This window comes from Crotalus tigris, unplaced genomic scaffold (genome assembly GCF_016545835.1).
Source record: "Crotalus tigris isolate CLP2741 ecotype Arizona unplaced genomic scaffold, ASM1654583v1 scf7180000024119.3904262, whole genome shotgun sequence".
NCBI lineage: Eukaryota > Metazoa > Chordata > Lepidosauria > Squamata > Viperidae > Crotalus > Crotalus tigris.
In genome coordinates, this window is record NW_024100396.1 from 690,772 (window position 1) to 716,881 (window position 26,110).

A 26,110-nucleotide genomic window follows, 5' to 3' on the forward strand; every position below is an offset into this window, starting at 1 on the left:
GCCGTCTTCTCTTTCAATCTCTTGAGCCCACTGTTGTGGTGGAGAGGGTGCACAGTGGACACATGGCCTCATGTTTTAGGGGGTTTGACAACTTGTGATGCTCTCCACTTTATGAGTTAGTCCTGCAAGAAATCTCAAGAGATTTTCTAGTGTTTTCATTTAAGCTTTGTCTGTATCCAAACTAATTTTGTTTTGTTTTTCTTGGATCAGGAATCAGAAGTCAAGAAGCAAGGGATTATAGTATCACTGTGCCTTCTTCTGTCTCCGTGCAACGTGGTCTCGCTGTTCATATTCCGTGCCAGTTCACTTATAATTCGGAACACATGTCGTGGCAAGAGAGTATAACTGCTTACTGGATTAAATCTCAGCCACAAGTATCCCCCTGTTCTCCATCGCTTTCTCATACCTGCAGGCCTGTGGCTACCAATGACAAAAGCAAGACAGTCAAACATTCGGCCAAGGATCGCTTCTATTTATTAGGAGATTCAATTAAAGGAAATTGCTCACTTGTCATCACGGAGGCTCAAATAGAAGATGAAGGGCAATACTACTTGAGAATTGAGGGAAAACATAGATTAAAATTTTCTTTTGTCCCAGAAATGGGACATACTTCACCTTATGTTTATGTGATAGGTAAGTAGTTTTCTATTGTTGGATGACTTATTCATTTTGTTGCGTTTGTCTCTTTTCTATTATAAAGAGATCAGAAAAGATCTACCAGTAGGAGATCAGCTATTAGGAGATATCTATGCATTGGGTAAAAAACCCCAAGCAAGAGAGCAACTGTGACTGTGTGATTGAAGCCTCGTTTCATTACATGTGCATTACATGTTATAAAAAATTGAACCTTCAGTCACTTCCAGTGCCCGCCATTTTGCCTTTTTTGACTTTCTTCCTCTATCTCTCCACTTCTTTGGAGGCCTGCAACTACAATGATGAGCAAAGAATTGCCTCTTCTCCTTCCAGTATCTTCCAATGCTGACTCAGCAAAGGAAATAAATTAGAATATATCCTGCCAATATTAAGTACCAAAGTGCAATCTGTTGTTGAGGTCCTCTTTGATGCTTTAAAGCAGGGGTCTCCAACCTTGGCAACTTTAAGACCTGTGGACTTCAACTCCCAGAATTCCCCAGCCAACTTAGCATAGCTAACTGGGGAATTCTAGGAGTTGAAATCCACAGGTCTTAAAGTTGCCAAGGTTGGAGACCCTTGCTTTAAAGAAGAGATATGTTACTTGATGCCTTTCAGATAGTCTGGATTACAGCCCCTTTCACATGTGTGGACCGGGGATTGTGGAACTTGTAGTTCACAATATTTGAAGGACATCAGGATGCCAAGCAGTCAAAACAACAAATTGGTCACTGCTTCTTAGCACAGAAAAGAAGGGGTGTTAGCGATATCACTATGAAGGAAGAAAAGGCAAGCCAAGTGAAGGAAGAATTAAAATAGATCACTCTGGACAGGATCCCCAAATAAAAGAAGTATCTGAGAAATTTCCCAAACAGTATTCAATGGTGCAAAAAAGTACACGGGAAAACAGAAAAACCAAGTAGGAAAACAACTACAATAACACAAATCTCTTTCCTACATACCCTGATTCTCACAGAATTCAAACTGTTAGCAATAGCACTTAGACTTACATACCGTTTCACAGTGCTTTATAGCCCCTCTAAGTGGTTTACAGAGTCAGCCTATTGCCCCCCAAAATCTGGGTCCACAGAAGAATGGAAGGCTGAGAACCTTGAGCCAGTGAGGTTCCAACTGCTGACAGTGGGCAGAGTTAGCCTGCAATCCATTTTGGTGTAGGGTTTCCTGCCTGAGGAAGGGGTTGGACTTGATGACCTCCAAGGTCCCTTCCAACTTTATTATTATTATTATTATTATCATTATTATTATTATTATTATTATTACTATTATTATTTCCAACCTTCTACTCTAAAATGCAGCCACCAAGGTTGATTACGTTGTAATCTCATATTTATACACGCAGTAGTCAAAGCTTTCTGGTTTTTTGTCTTCCATGATCCTGTGTGCCTTCTTGGCAAGGACTTCTCACTTTTCTTCTTCCTGTGTTTCAGAACCACCCCAGAAAATCAATATCACAGTAAACACGATGGACTCAGGACACTATGGTAAGATTTCAAATTGTGGATGTTTTTGCAGATTCCTTCAAGCCCAATACCAGAATGCTGATTCTCTGCTCTCCAAATGTTCTTGCAAGCTTGAAAAGCTCTCCCTGTTTTATCTGATCATTCCTTAAGCAACATCTCTTCCCCCCCCCCCATCTTACAAGGTCAAGGTCATTTGCATTATATATTTCACAAATGAAACCAACCAACAAAATATTCAGTTATCTTGGTTTTCTGAAATTATGCCAGATCTGTAGAGGTGGCTTCCAATATGCGGTTTTGGGTAGTTCTCTGTTTGATGCTCCTAAATGCTTGCAGGCTCATCAGAATGGCAAAGGAGAGAGGGATTGGACCATGTGATGGCCCAGGAAGGAAGCACTGTCAACCTAGCCTGTACTGCTGATGGTAGACCAACTCCCAGCCTATCCTGGATGAAGGGGAACGAGAAAATTGGTCAAGCCAAGGATTACCTTCAACTGAGTGAAATTGGACCAGAGGATGCTGGAAAATATCAGTGCCTGGCAAATAATGAGTACGGATCAGTCAAGACGATGGTTGAAGTGATTGTCCAATGTAAGATTTACTTGTTGTTGGGTTATATAGCTGAAAACATTCATCCACCTTAGCTTGACTTACAGCGATCCAGCCAACCCTCCCACTTCATCTGCTGCTGCAGAACATGGTCAATACATCCTTACCCAGGTGAATCTTCCATTAATGGGGGTCTCCACAGGTGAGTGTTGATGTGGGTGCCTGTTGACCATCTAGGTGGCATATCAAAAGGTCTTCTTTTTTAAATAAGCTTTTATTCAAAGATTTTATCTCATAAGAAAAAAAGAAAGAAAGAAAGAAAGAAAGAAAGAAAGAAAGAAAGAAAGAAAGAAAGAAAGAAATAGAGTAAATGTGAAAATGTGACCCATGGCATGCATCCAGGTTACTTAAGTCAGTGGTTCTTAACCTTTTTGAACGCATCGCCCCCTTGAGCCAATGAGGAAGTTGTCATCGCCCTCCCCTCCCCCAACATAACCTCTCAATCACAACATAGGAAATAATTCTTCGATTTATGCAAACGCTTTTTTTATTTTCTTTAAAATTGTCATCAGGACATATCGATGCAAATAATTTATTTCCAGTCTTTTCCCCATATCTCCCATATTCTGGCCAATGGCGCGCCACTGTATGGGTAGAGGCTGCTGCACAATGCGATAAGCGATGCATATTCACATATGTAAGGCGTTCTGTACTGAAGACAGCTGGAGGAACATTTGGAAACACAATTCAATCCACTAATAGCGAGCGATCTGATGTTTTTGTACGACAGATATACAGCCATTCACTGTACAAAAAAGTCTCAAAGTGTCCCCAAAACATCTTGCTCCATCGCCCCCATTTCGCCCCCTTTTCATTCCTTCGCACCCCCCGCATCGCCCCTTTTCATTCCATCACCCCCCTGAAAAATGAAATCACCCCCTGGGGGGCAATATTGCCCAGGTTAAGAACCACCGACTTAAGGGATTGTCTCTTCTCACTGCGATTGGCTGCTCCACCAGTGCTGGCAGAGGAGGCATGTTGCTGGCCCCATCAGCCAGGGTATTCTGGCCAATGTGGTCCAGAAGAGCTGTTTCTGCCATGGCGCTTGCATTCTGGAACATCTTGACCCCCGGAAAAAGGTCTGCTCTAATCTTTTTTTTTTTTTTTGGTATAGATTTTATTAGTTTTTATGAGGTTAGGAATAAGGTGGGGTTGGGGTTGGGGTTGGGATTTAGGTTAGGGTTGGGATTAAGATTAGGGTTGAGATTAAGGTTTTTCCAAGTAACATTCTCAATATTTAGCCAACGGCATAATGTCTGGGTTCATGTATTTAACAAACAATGATAGAAAATAGTTAATTATAATAAACAATATATTAGCTAATCACTCAACATTGGCTTTCAACAATGGAAGCTTTTGCTTACCCAAATTGAATTAACTACGATAAAGTTGGGACTTATAAAGATATTTTGGACAATGAAGGAAAACTGAAAGACAGACAAGATCTACAAGAACAAGGTATGGATCTAGCCGGGTGGCCATATCTGCAAATCCAAACGAGATAGGAAAAAGATGTTAAAACAATGAGATTTTGTAAAGAACAGATAGAATTTGATCAGATACTACTAAAAACAGATGAAAAGTTGGTTAAGAAACTGTATAGATTTCTGTTAAACTTAAAGATAGAGGAAGAACAAGTAAAAGAAACAATGATGACATGGGCAAAGAACTTTGGATGTAATGTAGAATTAGAAGGTCCACTCTAATCTTACTGACTTCTGCAAGAGTCTACAGATCTATCTCTGCCAGCTGGCCTGGAGCTCCAAAGAAGGATCTTCATGTGGGCTGGTTGATAGATTAGTAATAGTAGTAAAGTTGGAAGGGACCTTGGAGGTCATCTAGTCCAACCCCCTGCTCAGGCAGGAAACCCTACACCATTTCGGACAAATGGCTATCCAGCCTCTTCTTAAAAACTTCCAGTGTTGGAGAATTTACTGCTTCTGGAGGCAGGCTGTTCCACTGGTTAATTGTTCTAACTGTCTACTGTTAACATCAGATCCTTCCTGTTTATCCTACTCCCTCCCTACCCATCATTTTAGCTATTTATTTTGTATTTTTATACTTTTGTAGTATTTCATTTATATATATATTAAATATTGTAAGCTGCCCAGAGTTACCCTGTGGTGAGAGGAATGGCCAATAAATTTGAAAAAGAAAAGAAAAAGGAAGAATAGTAGGTAGAGAGAAAAAAAAAAGAATAGAAAACATATGCATTGCCAAGTGCCGGGGAGTCAGGAGATTCCGGCAGTTCAAATGAGTATAAAGATTTATTGCAAGCTTAAGCTCTCTACAAGAATCTGAGCTACTAACCGTCAAGGGAAATGAGCGGGAGATAAGAAAAGCATTCAAAGTGGGCTGGATTTAGATCCCTTGTGGGCATGCAAGGACTCATGACTGATAACATGTTTGACCCCTCCCTTGGGCTCAGCCTGGTCATCTCCTACCTACATGTATGTATGCATACTTTTTGCATAAGAAAGAAAATAATTTTGTGACTTATGGCTTTGATTTGAAAAAACAGATTATAGAAAAAAGGGAATTGAGAGAGAGGTTTGATTAGAACATTTAGATTCCTTGGGGTGGTTTTCCACTCACAAGGGACATGGAAGGCATACCTGGATCGTACATTGCAAGCAGCCAATAAGTCCTTAAATGCAATGAAACATTACCTTTACACAGGCCAAAACTTTTTGAGGCTAAAACATTGATGTAAATTTTATATGGGGTACATACAAGAATCCTTGCAAAGAAAAACTTGCTTGAAACCATACAAACCAAATTTGTAGGATACATTTCTCTCATCTGCTGCTTCAAACCCTTCTTTTTCAGCTTTTGGTGTGCTTCGCTTTGGAGAGACATCTATATCAATCTATTCTATTCTGTCTTGAGGGCTGGGGATGATGGAAATTATAACCCAAAGTACTGGGAGAGATACAAGATTAGAAAAAGCTGCCTCAGGGAAAATGAAGATTATTTTTCCCCCTAAAAGCAGATAATTTTTTTTTTCCTCAGTAAGAAATTGTATTGAAATGCTATGGGTTGTGGAGTTGCATCTGTAGAATTGCTGTGAGGATGCAAAATCTGATACCGGCTTGTTTCTTTAGGAGTTGCCACTTTTTTACTCTTTAAAAAAAAAAATCTAGATTCTCAGAATGCGAAAAGGAAGTTTAAATTAGAAATTATTTCACATCATTCTCTTTCCTCCTTTCCCTCCTGCAAATAATGATGTGAAAAGAATACATGATGTCCCGTTCAGGAAACGTGTACAAATGCACAATGCGGGAAATATAGTCAGTAACTCATAAATGTGTATTTTATTGTCGGGGTGCTAGGCTGATGGATTGGGACAATTGGCCGCGGCCATATTGTTGTGGCCACTTTCCTGCCTCCCACCCCTGAGGCCCTGATGCCATGGTGAAGTGTCCACAACTGTGTAGCTATGGCCAATTGTCCTAGACCCCTGGGCTGAAGAGTACAGAATTCACACAGCTTGGATCCTTTATTTTGAACTTCTGACTCCTCATTCCGTCATTGGAAAGCCATGAAAATTTGCCTCTTTACCCTTTGGTGAGAGAAAGTGAAACCTCTCCCTTTATCACACCTGTCATCTAGTGACCATATGCAATCTTTAAGATGCCCTGTCTTGCAGGCCAGAGGTTTTATCTTTCTTCTCCACAAAAGTTTTTCTCTCATGGAGTTTGATGTGTTGTTGTTTTTTTCTCTCTTCAGATCGTCCAAGGATGCTGATCTTCAAGACCTCCCAAACTCACAGGAGAGGCTCCATACTCACCCAAGGTACCTTAGGGGGCAACTATGTGCGGTATTCCTCTTTTTTCTGAAGGAGGCCGGTGGTTGGCTTGACCAAGGCTCTCTACCTCTTTCATGGAAATGATGGATGCTTTACTCTGGTTTCAGGTTGCTCCGGGGAACTGGCCAATGGCTCTGAGTTGACAGCCCAAGAAGGTGACTCGCTGGAGCTATTCTGCAAAGCAGATAGCAATCCTCCAGCCACAGCTAGTTGGATGAAAGGCGACAGCCACTTGCAGAACCCTCCAGAAAACCAGTTGAGACTGACCAATCTGACAGTTGAAGATGAGGGTGTGTATATGTGCAAAGTCACAAACTCGATTGGCTTTGTTAACGGGACGTTCCGGCTCTACGTGACATGTGAGTGAAGCACGATACTCTAGAAGGCACTTCCTTCTAGAGGGTAGATATTAAAGGTATTGACATCTTGAGCTATAGGACATTGCTCATCCTTGGCAGAAAACCAATCAAGGTTCAGTTCTGTGGCAGAGAGAAAGAATCTAAGAGAGATTCCTGGATACCATAAGCCAACTAGGATGTTCATAGTGAGGGTGGTGAAATGAGATTTGAAGGCCTATAATAGGAGAGTAAGTCTCTTATCAATGATACTTTTATCACTATGGCAGCCCTAGGTTTGGAAAAAAACATGGCACCTTTTTTTTTCATGTAGAGAAACAAAAGTCTTAACTAAACTAAAGACCTTTGAACTACATGGCTCTTTTGTCTTTTTTCCAGATGCCCCCAAAGTCAGCAGAAGCCCCCAGAAAAATACAACATGTTATTATCACGACAGCGGTTTCCTGTGTAGCTGTACCCTGCATGCTAAACCATCTCCCCAGATTGAATGGGAAGTGGATGGGGAGAGGATAACCAGGAGAAGAGGAAACTGGATAGTCCAAGCTTCAGTCCAGACGAATGAGGTCACCAGTACCTTAAACTGGACTGGCAGCCTGGACAGAGCTCATAATATTATCTGCATAGGGAGCAATTCTTATGGAATCCAAATCATGCAATTCCAGTTGAGTGCCAAGACAGGCCCAACTTCAGAATCGTCCACAGGTAAGGAACTGCACCAGGCGCGTGTAAGGATACGTGGGAATTATCCTCGGAAGAAGGAGGAAAACCCACAGCCTAGACCAGGGGTAGGCAACCTTGACTCTTTTATGACTCGTGGACTTCAACTCCCAGAATTCCTGAGCCAGCCATGCTGAGGGGAAAGGGAGAGGTTTCCAAGCTGAGCCATGCTGGCTCAGGAATTCTGGGAGTTGAAGTCCATGAGTCATAAGCGAGCCAAGGTTGCCTACCCCTGGCCTAGACAATAGTCTGATAAATGAAATATGACTCTCAAGGAAGGGTGAAGACATTTCAGAAAGAACCCTCCGCGGTTTTTAGGAACGTAAATGTAAGAGAAGATAGCTAGAAGGGGAGATAGTTTTAGACTTGCAAATTTCTGTTACAGGTACTCCTTGAAGGAGAATATTTATAGCTCAGGGTTGAAATGAGAGGTCCTTGGTGCTCTCTGAGCTTGCTTGTTTTCTTGCAGACGTTTCATTACCCTAACTAGGTAACATCATCTAGCACTGATGATGATGTTACCTAATTAGGGTAATGAAATGTCTGCAAGAAAACAAGCAAGCTCAGAGAGCACCAAGGACCCCTTTGACTTACAACTACAACTGGGATCCAAACTTCTATTACTAAGCAACATGGTTGTTAAGTGAGTTGCACCTGATTTTACAACCATTTGTGCTACAGGTATTAAGCAAATCACTGCAGTTAAGCTTATCACACAATTGTTCAGCAAATCTGGCTTCCCCCCCTCATTGATTTTGCTTGTCAGAAGCCAGCTGGGAAGGTTGCATATGACAAGCACATGACATTGGGATCCTACGGTCATCACGAACACATGCTGGTTACCAAGTGCCCGGATTGTGATCATGTGACCATAGAAAGGGCGTGATGGCCATAAGGATGGGGATCAGTTGTAAGTCATTTTTTTCAGTGCTGTTATAACTTGGAACAGTCCCTAAATGGATGGTTGTAAATCAAGAACTACCTAGAGTGATTCTTCTCTGTTTCCTTCAAGACCATCTTGCTAATTCTCCATAGCAGGGGTCTTTGAACTTGGCCCTTTTATGACTTGTGAACTTCAACTCCCAGAATTCCTCAGCCAGCATGCCTGGCTAAGGAATTCTGGGAGTTGAAGACCCCTTGGGAACAGAGGACTTCCTCTATCTCCATGCAGTATAGTCTTAGGAATTAGACTTCCCAATTTTCCCAAATCTCTTACCAAACTATTACCAGAAGAAACTATTCTTTGGTTTTCTCAGAGTTCTTGATGTATTGTTGCAGAAAGATCTAATAAGGCTTTGTTCATTGCCGGGCTCTGTGGAATTTTTCTGGGAACTGGAATCTTCATGGTGTGTTTATTCCTGATCAGGTGAGTTTCTCTCCAGATCATTATGTTTTGGCAAAATTGATAAAAATCACACTCTGACCATTAACTTGTATCAATCTATAAAACTCCCTATAAGTTAATCATAGCCAGCCCATTGCAGATTTTATAGATTCTGCCCTGGTCCCCCATTCCAGATTCTAGGTTTTCAATACGTAAATGGTGAAATTCTGAAGCATCATTAAATGTTGACAATCATTATGCTCTAGATCTAGTACATTTCAGCAGAGTTACAATGCTGAACAGTTTGCTAATTGTTCTGTTGTAAACAACAATGAAGAACTGGGCCAACATACTAAATATCGTTCTCTATGGGATATTTGACTGCAGAAAGAAGGAAAAGGGATGGAAGTAAGGAAAAAGGTAGAGAATGTGTAGCAATATATGTGTATTTATTCTATGCTTTAAAAAGATTCAGATGAATTGTTTCAGTACATGCAGCAGCATTGGCACAGCATCTCTTTAAAGCAGCCACTCTTTCAGGCTTTGTCACACAGCTGCTTTAATAAGCCACATTAAATTTTAAAAATCCACAACTTTTCATGGATGGAATAGATCCAGCAGAATAAATGACATCCACTACTAATTTTAATGTGTCTACTTTAGACAGATCTCAAAGTAGGTAGCACCTTCTCTAGGATTAGAAGAATATAGGATAAAGTGGCAGGAATTTATTTTAAAACAAATTGCTTGCTTGGGGTATCTATAATAGTGCAGAAAACATTCTGCTTGACTCCAGATATTCAGCCTAAACCAGTGGTGGTGAACCTATGGCATGGGTGCCAGAGGCGGCACTCGGAGCCCCCTCCTCACCAGCAGCCCCCCTGGAGGAGAGTCGCCTCTGAGCATGGCCCATGCGGAGCAGCGCAGCCAAGGACATGGCAGCCAGGCAGTGTAGACAAGACTCTGCCCTCACATCTCATCACACACAGTTGATGCTGCGGGGTGCCGGCAGAGGGCATGGTTGCCATGGCACTGCTGGGCTGCCTGGGGTGATCTGCAGTGGGCCCTGGAGGTGGTGAGTGGTCCTGCGGGCAGGCAGGGTGGAGTGGAGGCAAGGCTAGTTTGGGGCACTCGGTCTCTAAAAGGTTCGCCATCACTGGCCTAAACTATCCATCTGCCATTGTTACACTTGGGAGGAGCCAAAGTATGATTCACCCCACTATGGTGACACTATCTGAATCCTTAGTGTTTATATAGTGTGTACAAAGACACAAGCCCCCAACCCAATTTGATTAGGATTTCAAATAAATGGAGTGTTGCATTGTTGTGGGGAGGAAATGCACCATTAGTAAGAGAAAGAGATGGAAAAATGATGGATGTAAACTGATTAGGGAATTGACACAAACAAAAAGCTAGGGATTAAGACATCAGTTTTAGGAGAAAAAAAATAGAGAAGATTGTGGCTTCATTTCTGAAATAACTATTGCTGTACTAGTGGATTCCTTTAGTAGTAGAGACTGGGCTACATCAGGAGTCTTCAAACTCTTTGATGAAGTTTCTAATTGCTCATTAGACCCCAAACATTTATTATATGAAAATAATGTAATAAATATACAAAAATAATAGCAACGATCTCTTGGATAGTCCTATAGTACTGTTAGTTAAAGTAGTGCTGATTACCCCTTGGATAGTCCCATCAGCCTTTGGGGTCAATATTGATCACTTTGGGGAACCCTGAATTAGATTATTTTTTAGGTCCCATCTGTTCTATGACTCCATGGATATACAGTATAAGAACCTAACATTGTCCTACTGACTTGCTCCCAGGATTTTTAAGCAGAAGAAAGCATTGTCCAAAGCTGCTCATGTTGAAGGAACCTCTTCTGAAAGAGAACCTCATGAGAAACCCAAGAATTCCAGCCAAATCTACAGCAACATTTTCCCAACGGTAGGCATCACATGTACTTTTGCTCTTCTCTTTCTCCTCATCTGGAGAATGAAGGAAGTAGTGAGTTCAAACTAAATTAGAACAGAACAACAGAACAGAACAGAATACTTTATTGGCCAAGTGTGATAGACACACAAGGGATTTGTCTCCGGTGCATAAGCTCTCAATGTACATGCAAAACAACTAATTAATAATAATCATAATAATGATACCAATAAGAGAAGCTTAGTGGAACAGATGAGAAGGATAAAAGTAATACAGCCATACTACATGGGTAAATATACTTAGACATAAGACAGTACTGTGGGAATTATAGTAGGTGTTCAGCGAGCGATAGCATGAGGGAAAAAAACTATCCCTGTGTCTAGTTGTTTTGGCATGTGATGCTCTGTAGCACCTTCCTAGGGAAAGGAGTTGAAAGTTTATGTCCAAGATGTGAATATACAGACTATTCCCATCTTGGACATAAATTTTTAACTATTTTCTCAGCCTTCTTTCTGACCTGTGCAGTTCACAGGTCCTCAAGGGAAGGCAGGCTGGTTGAATCAAGGTCTTTATGAAACTGAATTTCATCACCATCTCCTGGCACTTTGTTCCACATTACTGACCCATCTTAGGAGTGCAAAATGATTGCTCAAGGAATCTTGTCAAATTCAAACCTAACAAAAGCACCTTTCATTTCTGTGGCTGGTTTTACTCTTCCGTTCGTACAAAACCAGTTCTTGCTGCCCTAAGAGATCCTAAGTCAGGGATTTTCAAAAGCTAACAAAACATTGTTGTTGTAATCCTTTCATCAAAAGCCAATGTGGCCTGTTTTTTGGTCACGCTGTAATCCTTCCTTAAATGTAGCTTGCCAGAAGAGTTTATGAGCTTTATTGCATTTGTAAGGAACCTTTCTATTGGCGAAAAGAACCTTGTGAAAAGATACATTAAAAAGCCAATGTGCTGAAAAGAGGCCCCAGATAACTAAAGCAGAGATCAGCAAGTCTATCCCCAGTAATCTTTTAGAAGCCATCAAGCTTTTTCTGAAATCAGATAGATTCCTGGTATTTTAAAAAATGTAAACAATTTTTGTAAATTCCTCCAGGCTTGGAATGATCTAATTCAGTGGTGGCGAACCTATGACATGGGTGCCAGAGGCGGCACTCAGAGCCCTCTCTGTGGGCACATTTGCTGTTGCCCCAGCCTCGCCTCCCCCCACAACTCCCTCCTCACCAGCAGCCCTCCTGGAGGAGAGTCGCCCTAGAGTATGGCCCACGTGGAGCAGCGCAGCCAAGGACATGGCAGCCAGGCAGCGTAGACAAAACTCTGCCCTCATGCCTCATTGCGCGGGCAGAGGGCATGGCCGCTATGGTGCTGCTGGGCTGCCCTGATGATCTGTGATGGGCCCTGGAGGTGGTGAGTGGCCCGAGGGCAGGTGGGATGGGGGATGGGGTGAGGGCAGAGTGGGGCAGGGCAGGGGGTGGAGCAGGGGCGGGGCCAGTTTTTGGGCACTCAGTCTCTAAAACAGTGGTTCTCAACCTGTGGGTCGGGACCCCATTTGGGGTTGAACGACCATTTCACGGGGGTCGCCAGACAACGCAGTCCGCCATTTTTCCACCCTTTTCCTTAGCTGTGCTACTCCCTTTTATTCTATTGGCTTTTGAAAACCAATAGAATAGACTCTCTTGAATAGAGTCTAATTCTATTGGCTTTCAAAAGCCAATAGGAATTGTCCAGGCTGTCTCTTCCCTGCTGAGCCCGCCAAAAGTCCCATTCTGCAAATGGTGCTGCACCAGTTGAGTAGTCCTCGACTTACGACCGGTTGAGTAGTCCTCGACTTACGACCGGTTGGGGGTCGCGGCATTAAAAAGGTTGAGAACCACTGCTCTAAAAGGTTCGCCATCACTAATCTAATTAAAAGAAAAAGAAACCTATTTCTTTAAAAAAATTTACTTCTTTTCAGTTCTAATCTCTTTGGGGCATGTTTCTTATGCCACTGGGACCCCAAATGTTGACCAATCTTGAGGAAACTGAGGCATTAACGCTTCTGTGTGTCATATGTCAATGAGTCGAGTGCAGTTTTTTTTCCCCTCACTGTCATCTTCAATATTCTGCCATCAAGCCAATCTCAGGAAGGGAGAATAAGAATACAGGTAGTCCTCGAATTGCAGCTATTTGCTCAGCGACTGTTTGACGTCACAGCACTGCTGAACAAATGATAGTTACAACTGGTCATCTGAAGTATGGCTTGTCCCAGCACCTCTGTGATCATGTGAACATGATCCTGGGTGCTTGGCAACTGTTGGCACTTATGACTCGTTGCCAAACACCCTGAGATCATGTGAACACCATTTGCAACTTTCTCTGCTGGCTTCCCCAGAAAGTCAATGGGGAAGCCAGTAGGAAAGGCCACATTTCAATGAGATAAGTGTCTCCCACTTACACACCCTCCTCAGCCCCTCTGAGCTTATGATACATCAGCCACATGTGTACCCCACACCCTTCCCAAGTGAAGTGGCTCCTTTCGTGCATAGCCACACACTCTCCTCAATTACATAGCACCTCTTGTGCACTCCCGACTCCTGCAGCACCTTTTGTGCACCCCTGCACCCCTCCCTGATCTGTGTGGTACCTCTCATGCATTCACATACATCCCACCGTGCCCCTGCACACCCCCTCCGTCGTCCTTGATCTGCCTGGTACTTCTACCACACCCTCTCTGACCCATGCAGCGCCTGTCAAGCAACGCTGAGCGTGGCTTCACACTCTTCCTGAACCACACAACACTTCTAAACAGACTTTTAATGCAGGGATTAGTGAAAACTTTAAGCCCTTGTTCATTAATAAGTTCATTAAGGCTGAGTGTCTTTGAACATTCTGAATCTCATTTTGCAGCCTGGACTGAGCTGCTGTTTATAAGATAAGCTAGTAACTCACAAATTTCTCTCCTATCTCTTGGTTGTTTGTGTCCAACAATCACTTAGAAAATAAGGTGAAAACAAGGAAAAAAAATGAGGGCTTTTCCTCCCTTTTTCCAAGAACATTGTTTCTTTCTTTCAGGGTCTGAGATTATCCCTGGTCAATAAGCCCACTGTTCCAAGCCCAAAGAGAATAGACCCAGATGAACTGCAGTATGCTGCCCTAGAGTTCAAGCCAAAAAGTAAAGGCGTTCCAGTCTTAAGAAATGACAATGTGGAATATTCAACAGTCCAAATAAAATAAAGTCCTTGGAAGTGAGCGTTGGCTTTTGAGGAAGCAGGAGAGAAAGAGGATTGATGTTTTTGAACTTCGGTGCTGGGCTTCTGAAGATACCGTGGATAGCCAAGAAATAAAGCATCAAACAAATCAGCTCAGAGTCATCATGCAAGGCACAAGTATCTGGGCTCAAATTATTTATTTCAGACACATTATAAGGAGACCCAGCTCTCCAAAGAAGGCTGTATTGCTGGGAAAAGGGGAGGGAAAGAGAAGGGTCAAGAGGGTCAAAAGCAGCAAGGGGGGTGGTGGACTCAGTTATAGTGGCAATGGGGCTACCCAAGGTCATCCTGGAGAAAGTTTATCTATAGGGTTGCTAAGAACTGACACTGACTTGATACATAATTAATCAATCTTTCTTAAGAAATGCCACATGTAACGAGGATACTTGATTAAAACTGCAATAATTCGCGCGCACACACACACACATACACACTAAAACATTTGTGTCTGTCTCTCTGTCTACATATTTCAATTGGGTGAAACGGTGCATCACAGAACAACGTTTTTGGAATCAAGGTACCTCAAATGGCATAACTTACAGAATGGGTCCCAAATCCAGGACCCAGGACTCCTGTAGGATTAAAAATTGGCAAATTCGTGGTCACTTCAGTGCTGCTGCACCGCTGTGCTGTTAACCGAAGCTTCAGTAGATTGGGCTGCTCCTTTGGCCACTGGAGATCAAGTAGACTAGTCCCACCCTAGCCCTCCAGTGGAGTGGGACAACTCACCATGGCCATCTCGCTGTGGCCAACTCACCCTGACCAACTTGCCCATGGACAAGTTGTCACAGAAAATGCCACTGCCAACTCCCTTTGGGAGAACTTGCCGCAGGACTAGTCAACAAATACAAAAGGTAAATGAATTTCCAGTGGAACGGTGGCCAATAATAATAAAGAAAGTCCACCCAGAAATACAAGCGTGACAACCATTTGGACAAAAACGTGGTCACAAATAATAAAAGTAACTGAATGAAATGAATAATATAGTATCAAATTGTCCCACAATAAGTTGCCCCATGGTGAGTTGGCATAGACACCCCCCCCTCCAGAGGCTGAATGGTCCAGTCCTTCGGTCAGTCGCTGGAGGGCGGTCAGCCATATTTAAACCATCAATAAGTTGGAAGTTCCCGCTGCCACTATTTTTTTGCCCTTGTGCAAAATGGATTCTAAAAATGATGCAATGAACGAAGGATCATTTTTTTTGTGGAAAATCTTCCATTTGTGTCTTTTCCTATTGACTTTGCTTGTTGGAAGCTAGCTGAGAAAGTTGCAAATGGAGATCGTATGATCCTAGGATACTTCAACCATCATAAATACATGCCATTTGCCAAGTTCCCAAATTTCCTTCGTGTGACTATGGAGATGCTAGTATGGTCATAGGTGTGAGGACAGGTTGCAAATCACTTTTTTTTTCAGCACCATTGTAACTTCCAACAGTCACTATATGAATGGTTGTAAGTTCAATCCAGTTAGAAGATCATGGAAAACACACAAGAGATAAATCTCGTCCATTGTCTTCCCTAATTCAGGATATTTTACAGAGTGTTATGAAACATCTTCTTTCGCTCACAATTGTGACCTCCCATTTTGTCTTTTTGCTTTATCTATCTAGCAGCAGAGGAAAAGATCAAACATTTTGATGGATAACTCTGGGACCATCTTTTTGGAAGCATCATGTTCTGGGGTAGAAGAATAATAGAATAACAGTGTTGGAAGAGATCTTGAAGGTCTTCTAGTCCAACCCCCTGCTGAGGCAGAAAACCCTATACCATTCCAGATAAATAGTTGTCCAATCTCTTCTTAAAAACCTCCAGTGTTGGATCACCCACAACCTCTGGAGGCAAGTTGTTCCACTGATGAATTGTTGTAACAGGAAATTTCTCCTTAGCTCTAGGTTGCTTCTCTCTTTGGTTAGTTTCCATCCGTTCTTTCATGTCCTGCCTTCCGGTGCTTTGGAGAATAGCTTGACTTCCTCTTCTTTGTGGCAGCCCCTGAGATATTGGAACACTGCTATCATGTCACCCCTAGTTCTTCTTTTCATTAAACTAGACACACTCAAATTCCAGCAATCATTCTTTATATGTTTTAGCCTCCAGTCTCCTAGGAGGGCAGAGTCAACACTGAGTGTAGAGTCAACATTGATAAAGAGCTTTGATTCCATTTCAAAATACATTTGGAATTTCCACTGTCAATCATCTCCTCACTTCAAAACATGAGTATTACTTAACGAACAATGACCAAGCTTATACAGCCAGTATTCTCAGTCCTAGCAGGAAATTTTTTAAAAATATTAGTCAGTTGGCATAAGATTCCTCTTGTGACACTGATGATGATGAAAAATGCTTTCAACAGGGTAATCTTTTGCAGTCTCATGCTGGAACAAATCCAGTCATTTCCAGGTGAGAAAAGCTGAATTAAGGAGCTGGTTTACATTCTTTCACACTGGGTCTTCAGTATATCCAGGCGACAGCTGAAACAAGGTGCTTTTGGATTGTAGAGGAAAGGTGTGGTCCAAACACTGGGCTTTTTTGAGACTTCTTCTTTATGCTTCCCTGAGCACAAAACACTTACACTTTGGAGAACTCATCAAAGTGTCTTAGTCCAAATTTATTTTATGCTCATATGTACATGCAAGTCGTATGAAGGTATGAGATCATTGTCGATTTTAGAAAAGGCAGGCACAGCGACACTTCTCTGTGCATTAATGATTCACCTGTGAAAATGGTTACCAGCATCAAATTTCTGGGTGTGCAGCTAATGAGTAGGCTGGTTTGTGAAAAACTGGTGAAGCGGGCCCAGCAGCGACTGCATTTTCTGCGTCGCATGAGAAAAGCACATCTTCCTTCCCCTGTCCTGACCACTTTCTACAGGGGGACGATCGAGAGCATCCTGTCATACAGCATCACAGTCTGGTCTGGAGGCATCACTGCTTCAGACAGGAAGGCGGTGCAGAGAGTGGTGAGGATGGCAGAAAAGATGATTGGCAGTTCCCTCCCTCCCATCCAGGACATAGCACAGAAGCGCTGCTTGAGCAGGGTCTGTAAGATTATCTGGGACACCACACATCCTCTTCACGACCTGTTTTCCTTGTTACCTTCTGGGAGGCGGCTTCGTGGTATCCGTAGCAGAACATCCAGATTCAGCCATAGTTTCATTCCATACAGCATTAACCTTGTGAACTCTCAAGCTTCCTCCTTCCATTATATATTCAAGATGGACAGTATTTAATATTTATTTGCTATATATGTGTAGGGGTGTGGGTCTATACATATGTGTACATAGTATGTTTAGGTGTGTATCATGTATGTATTTCACTTTGAAAGCGGGCAACTAAATTTCATTTTTGATGTGTGCCATAGTGCCCACAGTAACAAAATGACAATAAAGGTTATCTTATCTTATCTTATGATGATGAAGTGAAGGCAAAGAATACATTTTGCATGATTACAGCTGATTTGTGGCCCTATGCAAGTTGTCCTCAACTTACAACAGTTCATTTAGTGACCGTTCAAAGATACAATGGTGCCGAAAAAAGTAACTTTTGACCATTTTTCTGATGATCTTTGCAGCATCCCCATGATCACGTGATCAAAAATCAGAGGCTTGGAGATATTTATGATGGTTTCAGTGTCCCAGGCTCCTGTGATCCATTTTTATAAACTTCTGACAAGCAGGAAGGAAGGAAGGAAGGAAGGAAGGAAGGAAGGAAGGAAGGAAGGAAGGAAGGAAGGAAGGAAGGAAGGAAGGAAGGAAGGAAGGAAAGAAGGAAGGAAGCAGTGGTGGGATTCAAATATGCGAACAAGCAGTTCTCTGTGTGGATGCTGCTTCCAGAAGTCCATTCTGGGCCTGGGCAACAAAAAAAATAGTTACTGTTTATGACGAAGTGGTGCAAACCGGCTGAATCCCACCACTGGGCAAAACTCACCTAACAAGTGTCTCACTTAGCAACAGAAATTTTGGGCTCAATTGCAGTCATAAGTCAGGGACTACATGTAAGAGATTCCTGTCCCTGCAGAATCATGGGCTTTTGATGAAAGTATAGTTAGCTAGGTCGACCCAACTTCAGCTTGTTGAATCAAAATCATCTTAACATGTCTGATGGATGAACGTATCTCGGGGCTGGTGTTTTGTTGCCATTGTTCTACAAAGTTTTTGTGTGGGTTTTTTTTTTTTTTTTTGAAGGGGAAGTATTGCAATAAAATGTCTACAACCCAAAACCTGACTCTAGAGAACTTCTAAAACAAAACAAAACATCAGTGTGATCCGATATGCATGGAGGGTGCATTCTTATTACTCACAACAAGGAGAGTCTCCTGTGTCACCCAATGGAACCCCATCGCTTTTTTAATCCATTGAGCGATGATGTTGCAATTGACCCACAAGAACTATAACCACTTCTGCTTTTGGCGAGGACAGATTTCCATCCAAAGACCTTTTCCTGCACTGTTCAGACAATAGCAGAGAATAAACCACAGGAGCACAGAGGTTCCCTGAAGTCCCAGAGAAAGGCAGCTCTCCTGCATCAAGAGGTGAGACTCTCGTACTTTTCACTCAGTGGGACTTTTAAGAGCCTAGTTGACTTCAAAGGGCTCTTAGTCAGATCAAAAAGAGCCTTAAAGTGTTTAATTTGAGCTTTATTCCCATCGGTCGCTATTTTTCTTTAGCTCTGTCTCCTCAGTGGAAGAAATATGTTAAAAGGTGGTTTTTTGCTACCCGAAGCTTCTGCAGAGCTGGTTCAACCACTGAGCGGGAGTTGCTTCAGAGTACAATTTTTTTAAAGACACGGAAGAGCAACAACTTGCTTTTTAATTTGGCATTCTTACTCTAAAGGATTTTCTGCTTGATGATCCAAAATAACTGGGCAGCCACTGAACATTATGCATATTACCTTGATGGATGCAGAGATAGGGAAGATGACCTTGGTGGGGAAAAGCAGGAATCATTACATAAGAAAAAAAAGAAAAGAAAGAAAAGCTAATGCATTTATTAAGACTAGAGCAAGAGGTTAATATTCAGGTAGATGGCTCCCTAATTTATTGAACTGTAAGAAGGATACAGCATAAGCAGCAACCATTCCCAGATTATATAATGTGAGATGGCACATGGATTTGCCTTTCTGATAATTAGATATATGTATGTATATATGTATACATATAGGTGTGTGTGTGTGGGGGGGGGGGAAGAATCCAGAGAAACAAATATTTTGGGGAATATTAAAAAAGGCAGAATATGTTTCGCCAAAGGAATAATGGAGAAGATCTTAAAAAAGACAGAAACCAGCCCCCAAAACCAGCCCCAGCCTCTCTATCCCAGGCAGAAACTAGGCAGAAACCAGTTTTTAGAAATGCAGGTGTAATAATTCATTCATGAAGGTTGGAGCTAGGAAGCTAGAAGCAAATAAAATTAGGAAGCCAAAGAACCCTAAAATCTACATACCCTCCCACCCAAATTCTAAGGACAGGAAACATAATAGGATTAACCCACCAATACCAAAGGGACACACCCAGACTCAAGTCAAAGTACATGACACAGGAAATACAAAGCCTCAAACAGGAAGACACAGGAAATAGAAAGCCCAAAGGAGGCATAAAAGCCCACTACTCCCTGCTACATGTGGTCAGCTTTCTCAGAGCCATCTTTCTGTCTGGCTCTGCTTTTCAATAAACCACAACCTTCTTTCTAAAGCAGTCTCCATTTTGATTATTCCCAGCTTGGACTGGACCCCGATGAAGATTTTTCTTTCAACATGTGTATATACATGTATGTATGTGTATGGCCTAGTGGTGAAGATGCTTGCCTCCCACTCAGAAGGCTGAGAGTTCAATCCTAGGTAGTGGTAGATGTTCTCTCCTCGGGCGCAAAGAAAAAAAAATATCTACTGTGAACTCCGCAGGGTGTTAGGAAGGGCATCTAGCCAGTAAATGCTCATCTCCATTCAGTTGCCCTGACTCTACTGGGGATTACTGGGTCATAAAAAGGGAGTTCGTATGTATTATCAGAATGGCAAAACCATGTGTGCCATCTCACGTTATATAATCTGGGAATGGTTATAGGCACCCTCCTTTTTAATCCAGCAGGAATAATTTCAGAAAAGATAATTCAATCAAGTGAGCATCTCAAAGTGTCAAGGATTAAAGAGCGTTTTGAAATACTGTTTCTTTTCCAGCTGGAATTAGAGTCTTTTCACTCCTCTGATGTCTGCTTTGGGTCATTTATTTAAGTACTTCCTAAAGTGGTAATCCCTGGGTTCTTTGCAAGAAGTAAAAGTGATGATAAATCCTGCCTAAAATTTGCACTTTTGTGTCTGCTTTAACCCATGAATGTGTGCCTGATAATATTTTTAAGAATCCTCCAGAACGTCTTACTCTTCCATTGCTTACAAAACCCTGAAATTCTCAAATCTAGAAATACCCCCCCTTTTTTTCTTTTAAAAAGACATCTCCTGTGCTCTCCTTTCACATATATACATGCTTTATTTTCTATCCACACCCATCATGTATGCTTAGAAGATTGGCATATTGTAAATTATATATTTACAATGCTTGTATATAAAATGTTTATAAGATATTATATATTTAGAATGCTTGTATATAAAATGTTTATAACATATACAGTAACTATGAAATTTGCAACAAGGAAGACAAGACTTATGACTTTAAAGTCAAGCCTCTTATGAAATCTGGGCATATATACGGGAAATTCCTCCACTAAGCAGACACACAAGTTCTAACCTCTTAAGCAACTAAAGTACCAGTTAAGTTTTTCTTATAGTAAGTGAGTTCAGACTACATGCCTCTACATTCACTGGGGATTGGCTTGCATCCAAGATACATTTATCAGTAAACAAGCCAAAGACAATGGGTTTTTTATCTGAGTAGGTATATTAAGAATAGCAGCTAGTTTGCTGGTAGGTTTACTCTTAGATGTTGCCAAACCATAACTCATTGCAGTACAAGTCAACCATGAAAAATTATCCATTCTATGGTCCAGAAATTATATTTAGAATTACAGCCCTAAAGAGAGATGAAATATAGCAAGCATAAGATTGAGACACATCTTATGCTTGCTAGTTTAAGCATGTTTAAAGGAAGGTGACAGATAATTTGACGGATCTTTATTTGTGGTATATTATAATGTCCTCTTCCTCCTCCTTCTTTTTGAAACTGTTTTCAGGAAGTTTGATGGTCATGACACCAAAACATCTGAGAACAGTTTGCAACATGATAGTGTGGGAAATTCTAGGCTTCTAGGTCTGAATAGAAGCAACAATGATATGATATATGGAAAAGGCTCATAACATTTACCATGTGGATTAGACAGAAGTGAAACTTAGTGGTGGGCAATTCCAGGAGACCAAAGCAAGCAGACTTTCACAAAGTATGCACTAAGACTTTGGGATTCTGTGCTGCAAGGTTGGTGAACTACAAATCCCAGCTGCCCTAGAGGTAAAGAATCTTGGGGGATGCATGTTCTGAGGTCCATAATTCAGCTTTCACAAAAGGGCAGTTTTAAAAGGGGATTAGACAAACTCATGAAGGAGAAAATAATCATTTTACTACTTACAAGACAGACTAACTTATGGATAGTCCCTTGACTTACAAACCACAACTGAGGCCAACATTTCTGTTGTTAAGTGAGACATTTGTTAAGTGAGTTTTGCTCCATTTTATGACCTTTCTTGCCACAGTGATTAAGTTGGTAAGTTAGTAACACGGTCGTTAAGTGAATCTGGCTTCCCCCATTGATTTTGCTTGTCAGAAAGTTGAAATAGGTCAGTGATGGCGAACCTTTTAGAGACCGAGTGCCCAAACTGCAACCCAAAACCCACTTATTTATCACTGGGGGCCAGGTGGGTGTGGCCCACTGGGTGGGTGTGGCTGTGGTGGTCATGGCAGACTGGGTGGGTGTGGCCAAGGTGGGTGTGGTCACCTCAATGTTGCTCGTGGGGAGGGATGCCTGTGGGGGCTGGGCAGGGTTGGGAGAGATCTAGGGGGTCTCTGGCAGGTGGGGCGGTGGGCAGGAGGCTCGTCCTGCAGGGTGAGGCAAGGCAAGGCGAGGCAGGGCAGGGATGCCATTGCCACAGGGCAAGGTGGGGTAGAGGCCAGGGTGGCTGCTGTCTGACACCATCAACCCCCGCACACAGAGGCCAGTGAGCGCATGGGGGCCGACGGTGTCTGTCAGCAGCCACAGCCTGCCGGCCCCTTGATTGGTGCACTCTGGGGCTCTGCAGCCCACCACCAGCAGTTCAGAGAAGCATAGATGCAGTGGGTTGTGCCCGGGAAAAGGAGACCATGTGAAGCCAGGAGGGATGGGACAGGGGGGAGGGAAACCAGCCATGCTGGGATGCATCCGGCCACGTGGGACCTCGGCGAGTTAGCGGGCAGCTGGTTGAAGAGGGACAGTTGCCATCTTCAGGGCATGGTGCACATGCCCAGAGAGAGGGCTCTGGGTGCCACCTCTGGCACACATGCCATAGGTTTGCCACCACTGAAATAGGTGATTGCATGAGCTTGGGACACAGCAAGTATGAACCAGTTGACAAGCCTCTGAATTTTGATCACTTGATCGTGGGGAAGCTACAAAGGCCGTAAGTGTGAAAAATGGTCATAAGTCCCTTTTTTCTGTGCTGTTGTAACTTTGAACGGTCACTAAGTGAACTGTTGTAAGTCGAGGACTACCATATAAATTAGGATCATGGCCTCAGGACTTGCCTGCCAGCTTCCTAATTTCCTTACTACGCTCCGCTGGAATCTAGGTGAGGCTCATGTTGTGAACAGTAGGATCTCCTTACCATTTGTAAGTGTGATGGATGCTATCTCATCTGCTGTTGTCAATCTTTTATCATTGATCATTCCTAAACTGTGCATTTAGTTCTGTCCCCAGTTCTGAAGAAGTAAGAATGAGAGTCAAAATAGGTCTTTGTGTTTCTCCTGAAGCAACTGGCTAACAGGATTCACACAAACAAAGGGGTAAGACAAGGGTGTATCCTGGCCCCATTATTATTTAATCTATACATTAATGACCTGCCAGGGTTAATGAAGGATCCCATGGTATATATGCCGATGATCCTAAATACATACTGTAATAGCTTGCTCTATGCCAGTGTTTCCCAAACTTGACAATTTTAAGGCATGAGGATTTCAACTCCCAGAATTCCACAGCCAGCATTGCTGGCTGTGGAATTCTGGGAGTTGAAGTCCACATGCCTTAAAATTGTCAAGTTTGGGAAACACTGAACTAGCACAACCAGAAGCGTTTTAGAAGTGACAGTTGTGGCCGTGGGTCTTCTCCGTTCTCATCCGTCTGTCTCTTTTCTGCAGTGCCCTGAGGTCCGACTCAGCATCATCTCCAACCTGGACTGTGTGAATGAAGTGATCGGCATCCGGCAGTTGTCTCAGTCTCTGCTGCCAGCAATTGGCTCAGGAATTCTGGGAGTTGAAGTCCATGAGTCATAAAAGAGCCAAGGTTGCCTACCCCTGCCCTAGGGATACTGCAACAGTCTTAAGTGCAAGAACTGGATTGTAAATCACTTTTTTTCTTTACTGCTGTAACTTTGAATGGTCACTAAACAAACGGTTGTAAGTTGAACACTTCTCCAAGAGGAGAAGAAACAGTTATTTTGAATATCCATCCTCTGATACTGCCCTGTCTTCAATATTCTCCCAAGGAAAAAGCTCATTCTGACAGTTTCTATACCCAGGTTTACCTCCTTAGGCTTCTTGGGATCCTGTTGCTGACCACAATCTTCCAAAGAAGCTGAACTTTCAGGGATGAGAAAATGGGTTGCCCCTTTGAGGCCTTCTTCCTTGGGCTAATTTCAACACCGTTGCTTTGGAAAGGTAAGAGCTGGTGGGAAGGTGAGAGGCTGACTCTTGATGGCAGCCCTGTATAAGTTCTCCTTTCCAATGATGGAAATGGGACGGGATGTCTGTTAAGGTGTAGCTGAGCGTCTTGTTTCCCACTCTTTGCAGGTGTGATACTTGACAAAGTGGAAGGGTATGACCTGAAAGCTCCTGATCATGTATTGGTAGAGGAAGGACTCTGTGCCATTATTCCCTGCAATTTCACTTATAATAAAGCTCATGCCAAGGACAGTGCAATATTGTATGGATATTGGAAGAAAGGAACACACAATGATAATGCTAACGAAGTGGTCAACTCTTATGAACAGTGGGCTAAGAAACGCTTTCAACTCATTGGGGATGTGAGTGCAGGAAACTGTTCTCTCCTCATCTTGAACGCCCAAAAATCTGATACAGGGAAGTATTTTTTCAGAATGGAAAAACAGGATAAAGCATTTTTTAGCTTTTACAGCTACGCTAATCCATACCTGAACGTGACAGGTGAGTACCTGGAAAATTGTTTGGCCTTTGTCAGAAGCTCCAGTTTTCACCAGCCATTGTAAAATGTTATTATTAACACCCCTCCCTCTGTCATTTTCTGTTCTTGTTTTAGCTCTGCTAAAATCATTATACAATGGGATTAGATAATAATTGTTTTATACATTGATTGTTTCCTTGGACTGTTGTGTGCTGTTCAGAGTTCCTCTCTGGCCATATAAATTTGATTAATACATGAATGAACAGGGTTGGGTTGGGGCTGCAGATAATAACCATAACATGCAGGAATAAAGCCACTACCAAATGAAGGAACTTCCCTTCTCTCTTTCTCTCTTTCACACATAGACACAAACCCAGAGAAAAGGTTTCAAGCAATATGATCCACACAGAGCCACAGGCTTAGACCCAGAAGCATCGAGGGGTGATGAAATGTTTCAAGATAGCACGAATGTTTCCTTAGTAATAGAGATAGATGCCCCCACCCCCATGGCCTTGGTTTCACACATCATACTAAGCTGGATTTTGGTTTCGTTGATTTATGCTAGTGCAGTGGTTCTCAATCTTTTTAATGCCGCGACCCCCCAACCGATTGTAAGTCAAGGACTACTCAACCGGTCGTAAGTCGAGGACTATTCAACTGGTGCAGCACCGTTTGCAGAATGGGACATTTGGCGGGCTCAGCAGGGCAGAGACAGCCTGGACAATTCCTATTGGCTTTTGAAAGCCAATAGAATTAGACTCTATTCAAGAGAGTCTATTCTATTGGCTTTCAAAAGCCAATAGAATAAAAGGGAGTAGCACAGCTAAGAAAAAAAGGGGGGGGGGAAATGTTGGACTGCGTTGTTTGGTGACCCCTGTGAAATGGTCGTTCGACCCCAAATGGGGTCCCGACCCACAGGTTGAGAACCACTGTGCTAGTGGGATGTGTAAACCCACTTGATGCAATTTATAAACTGTGATGTATAGAGTTGCCATGTATAAAAAGCCAGTTGTGAATAAATAAACCATGGTCAAAAGCAAGTGTGTCTTAGCATGAGGGTAAAAATCAACAAAAGAGGGAAAGAAGCACTAAGGCTTTTGATCAACAGCTCACCATTAAAGATCCTCCTGAAGAGTCTTTTGTGATGTGTTTCCTGCCCTTGTTTTGCATTTCCTGGCCTGCTGGACCTGTAACTTTGCCCTTGTAGATGGAGACAACAAAGTTCTCAAAATTTGAAGAGGGCTTCATAGGGCAGTAATGGTGAATCTTTTAAAGACCAAGTGCCCAAAAACTGGCTCCGCCCCTGCTCTGCCCCCAGCCCGCCCCCTACCCTGCCTGCCCACAGGGCCACTCACCACCTCCAGGGCCCGCCACAGATCGCCCAGGCAGCCCAACAGCACTATGGGGGCCACGCCCTCGCCCGTGCCCTGCAGCATCAACTGTGCACGATGGGGTGTGAGGGCAGAGTCTTGTCTACACTGCCTGGCTGCCATGTCCTTGGCTGCGCTGCTCCACGTGGGCCATGCTTGGGGGCAACTGTCCTCCAGGGGGGCTGCTGGTGAGGAGAGGGTCGCGGGGGGAGGTGAGGCTGGGGCAATGGTATGTATGCTCACAGAGAGTGCTGCCTCTGGCACGCATGCCATAGGTTCGCCACCACTGCCATAGGGGATTCATGAGA

At 42.9% G+C, this 26,110-nt stretch overlaps 1 protein-coding gene across 1 annotated transcript in view; it reads left to right on the forward strand.

The window, feature by feature from the left end:
* LOC120298713 (sialic acid-binding Ig-like lectin 10) overlaps positions 1-26,110 on the forward strand; it is a 39,836-nt gene that overhangs the window by 6,201 nt on the left and 7,525 nt on the right. The window contains exons 3-14 of the mRNA XM_039322697.1: positions 211-633; positions 2,079-2,132; positions 2,448-2,702; positions 6,450-6,515; positions 6,636-6,887; positions 7,263-7,586; positions 8,880-8,967; positions 10,753-10,873; positions 13,916-14,074; positions 23,049-23,081; positions 23,433-23,529; positions 24,084-24,455. Coding sequence (XP_039178631.1) covers positions 211-633; positions 2,079-2,132; positions 2,448-2,702; positions 6,450-6,515; positions 6,636-6,887; positions 7,263-7,586; positions 8,880-8,967; positions 10,753-10,873; positions 13,916-14,074; positions 23,049-23,081; positions 23,433-23,529; positions 24,084-24,455 — 2,244 coding nt within the window. The remainder of the gene's footprint in view (positions 1-210; positions 634-2,078; positions 2,133-2,447; positions 2,703-6,449; positions 6,516-6,635; positions 6,888-7,262; positions 7,587-8,879; positions 8,968-10,752; positions 10,874-13,915; positions 14,075-23,048; positions 23,082-23,432; positions 23,530-24,083; positions 24,456-26,110) is intronic.